The 15,425-nt window shown below is 32.7% G+C and overlaps 2 protein-coding genes across 2 annotated transcripts; one reads left to right on the plus strand and one right to left on the minus strand.

The window, feature by feature from the left end:
- The first annotated feature begins 350 nt into the window (after positions 1 to 350).
- On the plus strand, positions 351 to 1,213 carry LOC133681611 (uncharacterized). Its single transcript, XM_062104702.1, has 2 exons — positions 351 to 512; positions 631 to 1,213. The coding sequence occupies exon 2, from the start codon at positions 643 to 645 to the stop codon at positions 979 to 981; it is 339 nt and encodes a 112-aa protein (XP_061960686.1). The 5' UTR covers positions 351 to 512; positions 631 to 642; the 3' UTR covers positions 982 to 1,213.
- A 2,235-nt stretch (positions 1,214 to 3,448) lies between these two features.
- Positions 3,449 to 11,390, minus strand: LOC133682834 (aspartic proteinase 39). Its single transcript, XM_062106366.1, has 10 exons — positions 10,904 to 11,390; positions 10,679 to 10,808; positions 10,312 to 10,559; positions 8,441 to 8,668; positions 7,749 to 7,911; positions 7,566 to 7,639; positions 6,690 to 6,777; positions 5,389 to 5,464; positions 5,082 to 5,153; positions 3,449 to 4,362 (listed from the first exon to the last, which is right to left on the minus strand). Exons 1-10 carry the CDS (start codon positions 11,128 to 11,130, stop codon positions 4,211 to 4,213), a joined length of 1,458 nt encoding a protein of 485 aa, XP_061962350.1. The 5' UTR covers positions 11,131 to 11,390; the 3' UTR covers positions 3,449 to 4,210.
- Positions 11,391 to 15,425: the final 4,035 nt, after the last annotated feature.

The raw sequence follows: 15,425 nt of genomic DNA on the forward strand, positions 1-15,425 counted from the left end.
TTAAAATATTTTTTTAATATATCTCTTATTAATCTTAACAAACACAAAATTTTAAATGGGAATCATTATTTATATTAAAAAAAACAAATATTTTATGATTGTTAAAATAATTTAAAATAAATATTAAAATATTATGTCCATAGTTTATGTGTGATTTAAATATAAAAATATCCCATCACTACTTAATAAATATTTAGATCTCGATACAAAAAAATAATCTTATAATTAGATTTTCCCCCGATAATTAGAAATTCTAGCTTCACCAATTGTGTAGAGGAGCCAAACAATAAATGCGTAATATTCCAAGTATAAGTAAATTATGATGACTTTAATTCAGACTTTAAATTAATTTTGCGTTTCGTTTGTGCTGGCTAGTGTCGCTGAAGACATGGTTGGACGTCTGGACATTTGATCTTGGAGATTGGTCGGCACTCAAGGGTAGGGGTGAATGGAAGAATGACCAGAAGTCTCAGAAGATTCGTGGGATCATCCAGCTCTGCGACCAGAAAGGGGTTCGCAATTAATTTTCACACATAAATACCAAATTCTTGATGATTAATTAACTGTAATTAACCAAGAGAAATGCTTTTTCGTATCATGATATCATTTGTATGACGTCGTCTTGTGCAGGTGGTTCCTTGCATGAAGGTTGCGATGGGGCATCCCTTGAAGCTTGTGGTTCTCGAGCAAACCACAAGTCTTCATGCAACCTTTGTTGTTATCGACAGGCATCTGAAAAAGAACAAAGCATTCTATGCCGACAGACTGCCAAGCAATGCAGTTATAATGAACAGTGATGGAGGTGTTGACATGCTGAAAATCCGATCTACCGATCTCTCATGTTCAACTCCAGAACAATCCCCAGCAACTTTAAATATTCCACTGCCTCCTCAGATTATGATCTCCGAAGAGCTTTCTGTGCTTCTCAGGTCCAGAATCCATCAACAAGCTGCAGATAATGATCATAAAAAAGACAACTAATTAAGGAAAATGAACGCACGTACGGGTGTTGAATGTTCTCCCAGATTTCGAGTGCATATAAAGGCATATAGCCTAAGAATCTCTGTTTTTCTTTCTTTCCTTTTCCTTTGGAGCTAACGAGGGGATGCAAAATACTTTACGAAATAACATGCATAGAAGTTCTTGTGGTCTTATGATCTTGTACAAAAATATAAGAGATTTTCTTCTCAAATTTACATATGTTTACTCACAATGGACCATTATGGATATTGGAAAACAAATATCGAGAACATCACCACCAAATAACAAGATCAGTTAATGGCAAAGGATCAAATCGGCATTGTTTTGAATAAATACTCACGTAGTTTTGAATAAATACGTGGGTAGGACATAGGTAGAGTCAGATAAACCCTATCTGTTCCGGCATTCTTGATGAATATTTGTTTCCAGTACATCTCGTTTCTGCTACTACCATATATGGTTTCTCTTCCTATTAGAAATGGTGATCGTCTTGTCATTTTGCAATGTCTAAAAGTTATGCTCTTAAGAGGCTTCATCCATTTTTCTCTTATTATCTCTTTTGACATGGGACCATAGATGCCATACCAGAGTCCACCCTTTGTTTTTCTGCTGGTAAGAATCTCCTTTCCTCTACAGGCTTGATGGGTTTGGAGTTTTCCTAAATCAAAGTTGTTTCGCCACAGTGAGGGAATTTGTATTGATCCCATGCCCCTTTCATCTAGATGTGTACCTTGTGGGTTTTGATCTGTATAGCCATACAGCTCTTCGATCGATGTGTTTCCTTTTATTTCACTGTTCATGTCGTTGGTCTTTCTCTCCCTCTGATCCCCCAATTCCTCTGTATATGAGCTTGCCTAATTAGGAACAAATGTGGCTAACTTATATATATATATATATATATATATATTGTGGTTCTTGCTTTTTATATGCAAATATGCAACAGCCCATGAACCATATAAACTCAACTACTAAATCACTAGCTATGAATTTAAGAGGTTATAAACTTCCAAAGAATGGTCTGGTCAGGTATATTTAAGAGGCAATTCATTGTGTAGAAAAAACTAGCTCAACTATCAAATGGAGTGGAAAGGAAAGCAAATTATTAATTAACTGTTAACTAAAATAATTAAAACGCGTGGGAAATTCAGTGTAAAATATATTGTTAATCCCTTCACATGAAATTATGAATGAACTGTTTACAATACTATTTTTTCGTTTTTTTTATTTGACCCTTGTTATGCCAAATTATAAATTAATTTGTTGGAGAAAGGTGGAGTTGAAAGACAAGAAATCAATGTAAAAACCACAAGAAATGAGTAGCTTTAAAAAGTTCGGATAAAATATTTATTATAGTCTTTATATTTTACAAATTATAGATATCGTGTTCCTTCGGTTTTCAAAATTAAAAGGAAAAATTAAAAAAAAATTATTTTTCTTATTTTTTTTACTAAAAGAGGTGAGAGAAAATTGTTAAAATCTGATGTTAGAGACAAATTTTTTGTTCATACCTATTCCGATCATCAAAACAATTAAAATTGATATACAATTGTTTTTTTTGGTAAGGGGAGCTTATATTAGAGTTTTTTACCTTGAAATTGCAAAGAAAAACATATATAATCTTAGTTAGATTTTTTGTTTTAGGTTTTGGGATGGTTTTTTAGGTTTTTTATGGGTTTATCAAGTTGTATGTGATGTTTTCTAGATGTTTTGGGTAAAAAATTGGATTGAAAATTTAGTTTTTAGATAAAAAATTTATCAATTTTTTTTTCTAGCCACTATAGTAACTAGAAACTAGGTAGTATAGATGATACATTATCTAAATTTTTTTCAAAAGAAAATTAGGGTGTGCAACATGTTTGCTTTAGATGTGAAAACAAAAATAAGGCTCGGTCATGTGAGCCCTAACAAAATAGGCCTTGCAGGCTGACCTGGCTTGCTAAGCACAGCAATGCCTAACCTTTTCTTTTTTTTTTTAAATTAATGCTTTTTTTTATATTTGTTTTTAATTTTTTTTATATATATTTAGATGAATATCTCCTCTCTTTTATTTTTTTATAGAGCTTTTTTAAATGATAATCATTTTTTTTTTTGTTATTGTAGATGCATTTTATTTTTGAAGAGATTTTTTTTATTTATCTATAATTGTTTTTTTCTCTTTTATGTAAATAAATTATATTTTTAAAATAAAAAATATTTATTTTCAGATAATATTTCTAATATATGTAACCTTACATCATATTTTTTTCATCCTTTTATTTTATTCAATCAATTTAATATATATATCTATTTCTATTATCATTTGATTGAATAAAAAAATAAATTTAGTAAATATAATTGGATAAATAACTTGTCTTACAAAATTAAATACCTTAATATATATACTCTTATAATGCTCAACTAACAGATCCCATAGACTAAATCAAATATTTAGAATCTCTGACTTGGTGTAAACTCGAACCACCTTCACTACTTATAATGCTCAAAGAAGCAACGGCATTTTATAAGGGTAACATCCACCTCAAATATGCCCAAATTATATGATGTTTTGGCTCTACAAAAATAGGCATAAGACATGAAAATTATCGACTGCTCAAATAATAACCCCAACTGTATTTGACATTTTTGGACAATCTTGAGAACACATCAGATAGGCAATTGGGCATTTTGGATATAACATTTGGGAGAGCAATGCAAGGAAAAACATCAGAAGAAGTTTACCACTGACTTTCTCATGGCTTCCACCCCCTCTTCAAGTCCTATTCACCAAAGCCCTGTTGGATGAATGCATGCAGAGATCTCCATGCTTCCAACTCCATCCCCTTTTCGCCACTGGTTTAACCCACATATAATGGGTGAGCCATGTTCAATCAGGCTTCTGTATAGACTTAAGAGGTGCGACTTTAAGCCTGCAGAAAGGCCAGCAGACCTTTCTGGCCAGTGAATGAATATCGTGACAGACGTGTGTAATACAAGGGGACTTGTTCTATCAAAACTCAAATTAAATATAAGATGACCTAAGCCATGTAAAAAATCTCTGTACACTCAAACCTGGGACTAGCTGTAACCTTTGTGTGTTTCCCCCATTCACAGTGGGAAGAAATATTACCCAAAGTGAATGTCCAGAGAAAAAAAATTTCTGATCCACCATTCATCAATAAATCTAATGATTTCTTTTTTAATATTTGTTCTTCTATATGTTAATTTTGACCGTCGCTATTCTGTACTGGTTTCAGCAAACTAAACTGAGCAGCAGCGTACTTAGCAGCAGCAACAACAACATAGCCCATTGCACATTCAAACTGCGAGCATGATTAATATAGTGGTAGCCTACTAAATGTACAGTTCCAGTCCGTTCATCCTGCACTTGGATGCTTGAAGAGCCTGAAATCAACAACAATAAATTCAGCATAAATGGAACTGGATACCAGAAACCTAAATTTTTAACTGCATATATGATTTTCACCTAGCAATCTTCAGTGATAAGTCAAAACAGAAGTAGCATTAATTCTCAAAACTTTTGGAAATTTCGAACCAGAACACAACAAACAAGATATTCAGCTCTTGGCTTGAGTGTGATGATGCAGTATAGGAACAATAAAGTTTACTTGTTTATTTGTAATTTAATACATTTACAATTTTATTATTATTTGACTGATGATGCATATATGATGTTATTGTAATTATTAACAAGTAATATTTTATTACTGTTCTTATTTCCCATTTAGTTAAGGATAGAAGTTTCTTGGTATCTATATAAACATCATATCCTTTGTAGAAGGATACCCTAAAACAGAACTGATTGATTCAATGAAGTTATTTCAATTTGAAGTTTCAAGGGTTCACTTCTTTTTAATCTTCAGTATGGTATTCCAGTTTATGCTAAAATTAAATATCACTTGATTTCAAATTAGTATGCCAGTCCTATCAGTCTGATCGCTTGTTTTTCCTGATTATATTATGAATATGTCTAAATACCACAAAGATGAACCACAAATTATCAGACCATATTCTAATAACAAAAACCACTTGCACCAGAAAGAAATGTAAAACAGCAAACCAAGATATTCAAAAGCACAAAGGAAAAATAATTATAGACTCACAGTTATATTCAGTCCATCCAATGGCCTGATTTTCAAGATCATACAAGACTAGTTTATTTGAAAGTACTAAATCTGCAAAAGGAAATGAAGAAGAGAAAGGATTAGAAGAATTTCGCAAATGATCAAAGTTTCTACTGATGGATAATCAAAGCAGATGTCCCCTTGAATTAGTTGTGTTTTTATGGTGGAAGAAGACACTAAGTTTCCATGATCTAAGAATAAACTACAAAAGGATATGTTTGATAATTTACAAACTATACACATTCCATATAAGAATAACACCAACATGTATGTATTTTGCTTATACCTCCCAAAAGTGTCATGTTCCTTCTATCCCTCGATTGCACTCCACTGTTCTGCCATCCAATGCACCACAAACCTTCCTGTAAAAATCCAAATTAGTAACCTGGTTAATTTATCTTATTTATTAATGTAAAATTTTGATAGCAAACACAGCTCAGAAATTCGCCACCGAATGAATAACAAGCATGGTGCTGTATAAGATATGCATCTGAGAAGAAAGGCAAGGCATTAACGAAGGATAAGGCAAGGAATTTATGAAGCCATTGGCAAAATGACTTTTAGGCCTTGAGCAACTTCTACAAGACAAAGGACTTCACCAAAGAAGTTATCTAACCAGAGATGGGCATTGGATGAAGCAAAACAATTGACATGGGTTCACGTATGATCATTAACAGTTGGGAAACAACAATAAAAATGATCCAGGGAAGCAATGGCAAGAGACCATACCCCCCCACCAACGACCACTGAGTAGGGGACAGTTTGAGAATTATGAGAAACTGGTTGGACTTTTAGAAGGACAAATTGAAGGTCAGAACTTAGAGCATTTAGGACAGCCATGTACAAAATAGAGTCCTGTTTCCTATTTAGAAATTAACTAACTTTAATTTAGAATACATTATATTCCCAGTTGTAGGAGTTCGCTTAAGCTTTCTATTGATGATTGAATCAATATCCAAACTTTTTTAATGGTTAGAGTTTGGTGCTTGTAGGAAAGAGCTAAAGGTTATGGTTTAAGGAGATCTTTATTTGATGATTTGAATATTGAGAATTCTTGCTTATCCCTGTCCCCGGCTGAGATTTCTAGGTTATTTCCCCTTTACCTATGTTCTCTGTGTTTTTTTACCCTGCTATCCTGTGTCAGTGTGTGCATGTCTAAAAAGTTGCTTTTATGCCCTAGCAACACAGGGGATTCTATCATATTTTAACATTTGATCCGTCATTGTGCTTAAATAACAGATAAAGTACAAGCAAGTGCAATTAAAAGAACTGAATAAAAACAATGCAGTGTCCACTAGGGATTGCTTTGAAAAAAGAAAATCATTGCTGCATAACTGCCTAGATGAAGTCCAAAATTTCAAATTATTTTCCTTGAAACCATGTAAAAGCTGAATTCAATTCAATGATAGCTTATGAGCTATTAAAAAACATGTCCATTACGTATAACACTAGATGATTAGATTTGAGGCCTGCAGTCTTCTAAGGTACAATAAGGAGATGAGAAGCTATTCTAAAAGAAAGAGCAAAAATATGCTAGAGAACTGCAAAACCAAAGCTGTAAGAATTTTTACAGTGCATTATACTTACAAAGGGAAAAAGATACTCGTGTGGATAAACCTTCAAGATAACTGAGTTTTCAAAATGGAAAGTGACATTAGGAAATCCATCATCCAAGCTGCAAATGAAACAAGAAATGTATGAGCAACTCCATTCTGCACCTCAATACTGAAATATTATTCAGGAGGACATCCGCGTGAAGTCTGAACAAAGTATGAAGTTACTGTAAAACGATAATCAATTTCCGAGAATCATTGTTAAAGAAATTAACAAAACTGAGAAACAAACACTGGTCCCTTAGTGACGAATTATGACAGAAAGAATCTGAAACTGAGTTTCGTGTTTAGTCTACAGATCATTAAAGGAAGCTCGAGCTAAATGAAATGAAAATAAAGGAATCAAATTTATGCACTTTTACCAGCACAAACTTATACAGTAAGAATTGCTTTTCTCAAATTTACAGCCATAATCCATGCAGAAGTAGTCATAGGATTTGCTTTCCTGTTTTGCTTCAACTAACATTAATCTTCAAGATAATACAAAATGAGCCCCAAAGGCTCACCAGAGTAGTGAAAACTTACAAGACACTCAACAAAGAAACAAATTTGAAAGGAGAAGAGAGTAAAGAACACAAACACAATCGGTACACCTTCCAATATAAAAGGTAGCATATATATTCATAAGACTATTACCATTTTTTAATATGATATCCATTAATGAATTAGCCATATACTGATGTTTGATGCGTGTGAAACAAAATCAGATGTACATGATATAAAATATCATATCTGAGAAGAATACAATTTTAAAAGATAACCACAAGAGAATTTTCAAATTTATATCTTGAAATTAATGTTCCTAGAAGCTTTAATGAAAAATAACAAAAACAAAAGCTACAGACTGTACCTGTCAGAGTACTGGAAACATGTATATTCATCACGAACAGTATGAACTTTCAGATCAGGTTGCTGAGAGATTATCTGATAAAGACAAAAATCACATAAGTTCACAATTTATAACGAAAATTACAGCAAACAGCAGCTATTTAAATCAGAATTACAGCAAACAACAGCTATTTAAATCATATACCTTACTTACTAACGGCTTATAAACCATTTCTGGAAGATAAGCTAAGGTTGTACCACTGTCTATTATAGCACCCTTTCTGTCCCCTGCCTCAAATACATCTGTTGGAAGACTTAGGAATTCATGACCAACTTGAACTGCCGTCATATTGACATTGTAATGGGGCCTAAAAATTTTATTACCAAAGTGTAGCTTCATATATTAAATTCCATACACCAAGATCTAACACACCTAAGAAGAACACACTAAGTGTTTAATATTAAAATAGTCATGGATGAAGAAACAAATCCAACTTAAAAAGCTTTAAGATCATGAGCATGGAAGAAACCCTATCCATTAAACCATAACATAAATTTGGCATTAAATGTTGTAAAAAGTTGTTATATTGGTACTGAGACTTAATTTTCAACATAAATCTGGCAACTGATACATATGAACTAATGAAGCACATAAAATCAGCTCCTATCTTTTGCCATGTAATTAGCAATAAAAGTTCTTTTGTAAAGTGAAGATTCAAAAAGGAACTTGTTTTGTCTTCTTTTCTTTTATTATATGTTTGGAAGATTCCTTATACTCCACTTTGTATGTTTTTATATTCATCTTTCAAATAACATCATTCTTTAATAAAAAAAAAAAGGGTATCCCTGAACCCTAAATGAGAAAACATACAGCAATTTCAAAAATAAATCACGTACTGATTTGGTATCAAAGGAGTCATGTTAACTTTTGGTTGCACAACATGCCCAATAACAAATATTCCACCTCCATTTGTACCATCTAAGCAGTGCGCAAATATCTTCTTCACTTTTCCAGTTACTGCCAGCTGTGAAATCATCGACGAATTTGATTTTCCAAAACCAAGTATCCCATCAAGTGCTTCTTCATTAGATGACCCTAGATCTCCTGATTGTCTAGCACCACACCTATCTCATCATCACATCAACTTGATCAATGTCAGTAGGTAGAAAGACAATAGTTATAAGAACAAGAGAGGGAGGGAGGGAGTAATTGAGAAAAAATGGATAAATGATAGATACAACATGCAGATCTATATGCATGTGTATATGTACACAGGATATGGGGATCAAAAATAGTACTAATTACTAAAACGACAAGAACCTAGTTAAAAAATAAACTTGCAAGTTCCTAGGCAAATATTATTGACAGCCATTTCAATTATGAAATTTGTAAGATTTCAAAATTAGCTAATTGAGTGCATGGAAATGGTTGAACCAAATATTTCCAAAGACAATGAATGTCAACCCAGGTCATAAATAATCAACATAATGCTATCCATTGGTCATTGTACGAAATTTAAAGAAGTATGATCAAAGTTTCTTCTCTCAATGAATAAATGTAATGGAGTTAAACCTAAGCTCTAGTACATTTTTTTTATTTGGATAAATTTTCTGATCTCCCTTTTTCTTTAAGCCCCCCCTCTCCTTCACTTCTTCTTCTTCCTCTACTTGCCAAATTAACCCTAGTTAACCAAAACATTACCTATGAACTCAGCATGCTGCGAGAAATTTCTCTAAAGACAATTAAAAGCCAAGACTGGATTACAAATGAGGACATTGAAGCACTTTTTGAACAATTTGGCTTGTTCAAGATTTTAGCCAATTGTGCCTCAATCTACTAGCCAACACCTTCAGCATGAATGAGATAAGCTACATAACTGAAAGCTCTTAGAAAACTACAATGAAAGTGAATTCCAAACCCAATTGAGATAAATCCACAGAAACGCATCTAAACTGAAATCCTAAATTTGAAAACAAGCACTTACAATCTATCAATTGGTAATACTAAGTGGCCTGGGTGGTTACATCATAGCAATCTCATTCATATCATGCCAGCATAAGAACCTAATATTCTTGGATACTTCCTGATGCATATTTGATAAATCTAAAGCAAGTTCCAAAATCTTCCTTTTGGAAAAACATGCAATTTTCTTTTTATGCTCTGGATGTTGTTCCTTAAGACAACCTTTTTTATGCATAGACTTGGATTAATACCATAAATGGCAGCAAAATATATACTGAAATTGTTCACAACGTATATTTAAACTAACATAGACAAAGAAATGTGTCCAGAACCAAACAAAGACAAGCTGCAACCATTGAATATTTAACAATGTAACAACAAAACAGCATACAAATAACAACACAATTATTTGTGTATGTATCCAGCTGACTTTTCAAAATTTGTAATTTCGAGATTTGCACCTTGTATCATATCCTTTTCTTCTAAGGTACCCAATGTCATTCACTAAGTAAAATTCCAGCAAGTCCCCTGAAGACCCCCTTTTTATAGATAAACCCGAAAGAGTTTCTCTATGAACAAATACCTTCGAAAGATCAATAAGCAAGACAAAGAAAAGGTGACAAAGAAAAAACTTAGGTCCCAAAGCTTCCTCTACCCTGGGACCGCAGCACTCGTCCATTATATCCTTTTCTTCTAAGCATGTGAAGCATTCAATAACCTAAGAAGCACCTTAAAATGAAGTTTAAACCCAGTAATCAAAACTTGCGTACCTAGTAGTGGCATGCAAGAACAATAACAAACTCACCCAAATATAACACTTCCATTTGCTTCAGTAGTTTTGAGATCACCAGAAACTCTAGCATACTGCACAACATCCTTGACAAAATAACCAGCAGTGGAACTCCCATCTCCATAAATCTCAAGATACGGACAAGACATATTAGCGGTGCAGCCAGGTAATTGACCCCCATTTATCTCATAGCAAAACTCTTGATCACAAGGAACCAGCTTCCCAGTGTCTGACTCGTTTATATTATATAAAGTAAGATCAATCTGCAAAGAAATAAATAAAATATTAATTCAGAGATAATAATAACAACAATAATAATATAGAAAAGAAAAGAAGATGAACATCAAAGAGAAGGAACAGAGGGGGAGGGAGAGAGGCATACACCAAGAGAGCTAGTTTTTGGGCATTCTCTGCATTGAATACAATTAACCCACATAATATCACTTCCTGTATCCACTTGTACATAGTAGTCCTTCGTCGGAGTTCCAATCCCTATCTTAGCATAATATAGCCTACAGATACATATTCGGACCCCAAAAAAAAATATTGAATAACAATAATAATAAAAGTAAACAAAAGTGAGGATTATATGTATGGAAAAACGAACCCGAGGATATCGGGACGACCGATGCCGCCGAGGGGAAGATCGACTCCGGCGAGAATACGGAGCTGTCGTTGATCGTCGTGTGCTTTTAGGTCACTGAGAGAACGTTGAAGGCCAGCGTATTTGTATTTGACGCTAAAAACTCCGTTGTTTGCAGAAACAATTGTGAAAGAAATCATCATCGTAAGAAGAAGAACACAGGACTGAGCCTCCGCCATCATCATCAGCATCACCGTCCCCTCCACGACCCACCAAACTGGAATTTGGTGCGAGCGAGAAAAGCAGAGGAGAATAATAACACGGTTTAATAACTTATTTATTGGAGGTAGGGGAGGGGAGGGGAGGGGAAGGCTTTTGTGTGCACGGTAGGGGTGGACCCGCACAGTTTGCCGTACTCACAGTTTTCGTATGGCGAAGGGAAGACAAGGGGAGGGGAGGGACGTGACTTGGCGTGGCCTGGCGACTGCCGTCTCCCTCTTTGTTTTCTTTTTGTTAGGACGGAACGGAGTTACGGTTCTAAAGTGGATGATTGAGGGCTTGGCATCTCAATTTCTCGTGCCACCGTTAGTCCAGAATCAGCTTCTCTAATTTCCGTTAAATGGGCACGTGGTGGTTTTCTATTAGTTAGACGCAATGTGTACAAGTCCACAATTTTGAATCTAACATCAAATTACATTATTGTATTTATTTTAGCACTCAATTGTCTATTTCATAATATTATAGGATTGTGTTTGTGATAAATCAATACATAGGGCTCTCTCGGTATTATTTAAACTCCTTTTCACCTAGATTTTTTATTTATTTTTATGTTTTAAAAAAAATTAAATTTTTTACTTCAAATTAAATTGTTTTAATATTTTTTAATTTTTTTAATATGATGATGTCAAAATAATTTTTTTAAAAAATAAATATTATTTTAATATATTTTTAAATAAAAAATATTTAAAAAAACAATTATTATCATACTCTTAAACACCCTCTCGTCAAACAACAACTAATTGTAGATATACACTGCACTTTCTTGATTTTTTATTGTAGCACCATATTCACTCTCACTCTCTAGTAAGAAATAAAAAAAATAATATTTATATATAAATATATAAAAACAATATTATATTAATAAAATACTTTAAAATATAATATTATTAGAAAATAATAAATTACTAATATATTTATACTTTCATGAGTAAATGTGCAAGATGTAAATGGTTTGTTCCTAGGAACGTTGACATTTGTTTTACGTATTTAGGAGACAAAGGAAAGCTGATGAATAATAGTCGCGAGCTGGTGTAAAATGCTATGGTGTGGCTCGTCCTATTCTAAAATCGTAAAACCAATTGGAATTCCAATATTAATAACAAATTGAGATCCATTGACTTGTCTTTTATGCTATGTTTGGATTTTTCAGGTGAGTGGCCCTGCAAGCATCTTTGCCAAAGCCTTATTCTGCTTCTCCATGCATTCCTAGCATAAATGTGTTTGCTCATTTGAACTGAAGAATCTGTCATTTTGGCTTTATCCTAGCTATTCATGATCTCTAAGTGAATCTCATCTCTTATTTTGATATTAATATTCCAATAATATGAAAAAAAGATGGTTGAGCTTTTTGCTATTACATAATGATAAGATGAAAGTACTAGATCATATCTCTAAAGATTGAACAAGAAAATGCTAAAAGTGAAGAATTTAATTGAACATATCATCATTAAAGTCCTTATTAGTGGAGTCTATAACTACATGTTATGGAAATGTTTATACATTCTCAATGACAAAACACGTTTAGATGTAAAAGAAATGATGAAGAACCATAGTCAAGTGGAAGAAGCCAATATGACTAAATAACGTCTAATAACGTCTCTCACCACCACACAAGCTGAGGTGTTGACTATCATCAAGAAAAAGGACTTCATGCAATACCCATCTCTAATTAAAATTAATTCAAACATAAGGTGTCTCAATAAGTTATATTTCTTTCACCATGATCATAGACACAAGAAAAAAGAACGGCATGCACTCGAAAAGGGGATGGAAAGATTGATCTCCAGATAATACATTTAACATTTTATGAAGAAAAGGATGCACATGAAAAGGCAGGAAAAAAAACTCATTATATGCTGGCTAAGATAATATAATTTTTTTAAAAAATCTCATTGTCTTTTGAACCCTTCAAATAAAAAACAATAATGCTTCTCCGTGTCCCCATGAAAATCTTCATGTATCCAATGAAATGTCTATAAAATCTCCATGGCAAGTTTCTATTTAAATCCTCCGGGTCTTCTTGACCACCTGTCACTAAAAAAAATAGTTGATCATTTAATTTTTGTGACTCTAAAAATACGTTCTTAAATGCATACACAAACCAACTTATTTTTCCACTCATTTCTTATTACCACATTGCTTATTTGCACAAGCAACGCCATTAAATTCTTTTTTTCATAAAAAATACATTGGCAAAAATTTACATTAAAGATTGACCAAAGCTACAGGCATGACCTCAAAGCATTCATCTCTCATACGGACCTAGCTAAGGTAACATTTTCATGTAATTCTAGCCAAAAAAGTAATATTTATAAGTATAAGTATTTTTTTTATTATATTGCTCAAAATCTTTTTAATATATATGTTGAAAAGAGAGGGTGTAAGTGATGATATAAGAAAACAAAAATAAAAAGTTTTTTTTCTAAAACTTTTTGTTTCCAAGCCTAAGTGACTGGACTTCTAGCCATTTAGACAATGCATAAACGGATGGAATTTTCTCGGTTAAAGTTCTACTAAAACCTAATATCATCCTCATCTAACTACTCTACCTGCCATGCTTTTTTATGTATTTTTTTAGGTTTTCATGAGTCGTTCATACAAATTTTTCATATAATTTTTATATGCATGCACACGACTTTTTATATGTATAGTAGATACTTTTTTCTACACTAATGGCAGACCATCACCAATATTTTTTTGCCAATAGTATGCATAACACATCAACCATGCCATGAGCTAGAATGTCAGCCAAACAAATCTTTCAACCAATGAAGCAATCTATTCTCCATGAAAAAATTCTCATACCTGGGTGTATAAATACACCTAGTCACGCAGGCAAGAGTTAATTAGAGTCGATCATAATATCATCATAAACACAACCAGAGAGCGATTCCTAGCAAGAAAAGTTAGACAAAAGCCATCAATATCAATTAATGTCAATCAAAGACTATAAAAACCCAATCAAAGCTAGCTAAATGCCATGAAAGCTAAGTGAAATCATTACACATTCTCTAACCCTCACTTTATTTTTTCATAGCAAAACTCTTGATCACATTTATATTAAAAGTAATATTTATAAGTATAAGTATTTCCCTATTATATTGTTCAAAATCTTTCAAATATTTATGTAAAAAAAAGAAGGGTAAGTGATGATGGAAGAAAACAAAAATGAAAAGTTTTTTTTCTAAAACTTTTGTTTCCAAGCCTGAGTGGCTGGACTTCTAGCCATTTAGACTATGCCTAAACGGATAGAATTTTCTCGATCAAAGTTCTACTTAAACCTAATATCACTCTCATCCAACTACTCTACCCACGACTCTTTTATGTATTTTTTAGGTTTTCATGAGTCGTCCATATAAAGTTTTCATACAATTTTTATATGTATACACACAACTTTTTATATGTATAGTAGATACTTTTTTTATACTAATTGCAGACCATCAACAATATTTTTTACCAATAGTATACATAACACAATAATCATAGCATAACACATCAACCATGAGCTAGAATGTCAGCCAAACAAATTTTTCAACCAATGATGCAATCTATTCTCCATGAAGAAATTCTCATACCTGGGTGTATAAATACACCTAATCACACAGGCAAGAGTTAATTAGAATCAGTCATAACATCATCATAAACATAACTAGAGAGTAATTCCTAGTAAGAAAAGTTAGACAAAAGCCATAAAAGTCAATCAATGCCAATCAAAGACTATAAAAACCCAATCAAAGCTAGCTAAATGCCATGAAAACTAAGTGAAATCATTACACATCCTCTAACCCTCACTTTATTTTTTCTTTTCCTATAGATTTTTCGCTCTACTCACATACCGACTTAAACATCAAAGAGTTTCATGTTACTCAAGGCTTTATTTTACTAGTCAAACATATCAACCCAACCATGAAAACTCTAATTTCTATATGAAATTTTTTCACAACTTCAATCAATATGAATAATAAGTAAAGATGGAAGTGTTAGAATATTATTGTAATGCAATTCATTAACAAAATTAATCTATCATTTTCCAGCACAATCACAGAGTTTAGTAGCTACTAAGATAGTTGGATCACACCACGTCACACGTCAAATTATTTGTTTTAATGTTAAAAAAAATTAAAGCATTTCTAACATGTTTTTCAGGGGAAAAATTTTGACCATAAAGTAAAAACCTAATGTATATTAGAAATCTTTTTAAAAATTAAAACAATGACATATTGGACAACATTATTTTTTAACAAAAAACTCTGACATCACAATGTAG

Source organism: Populus nigra, chromosome 2, assembly GCF_951802175.1.
Source record: "Populus nigra chromosome 2, ddPopNigr1.1, whole genome shotgun sequence".
Classification (NCBI taxonomy): domain Eukaryota; kingdom Viridiplantae; phylum Streptophyta; class Magnoliopsida; order Malpighiales; family Salicaceae; genus Populus; species Populus nigra.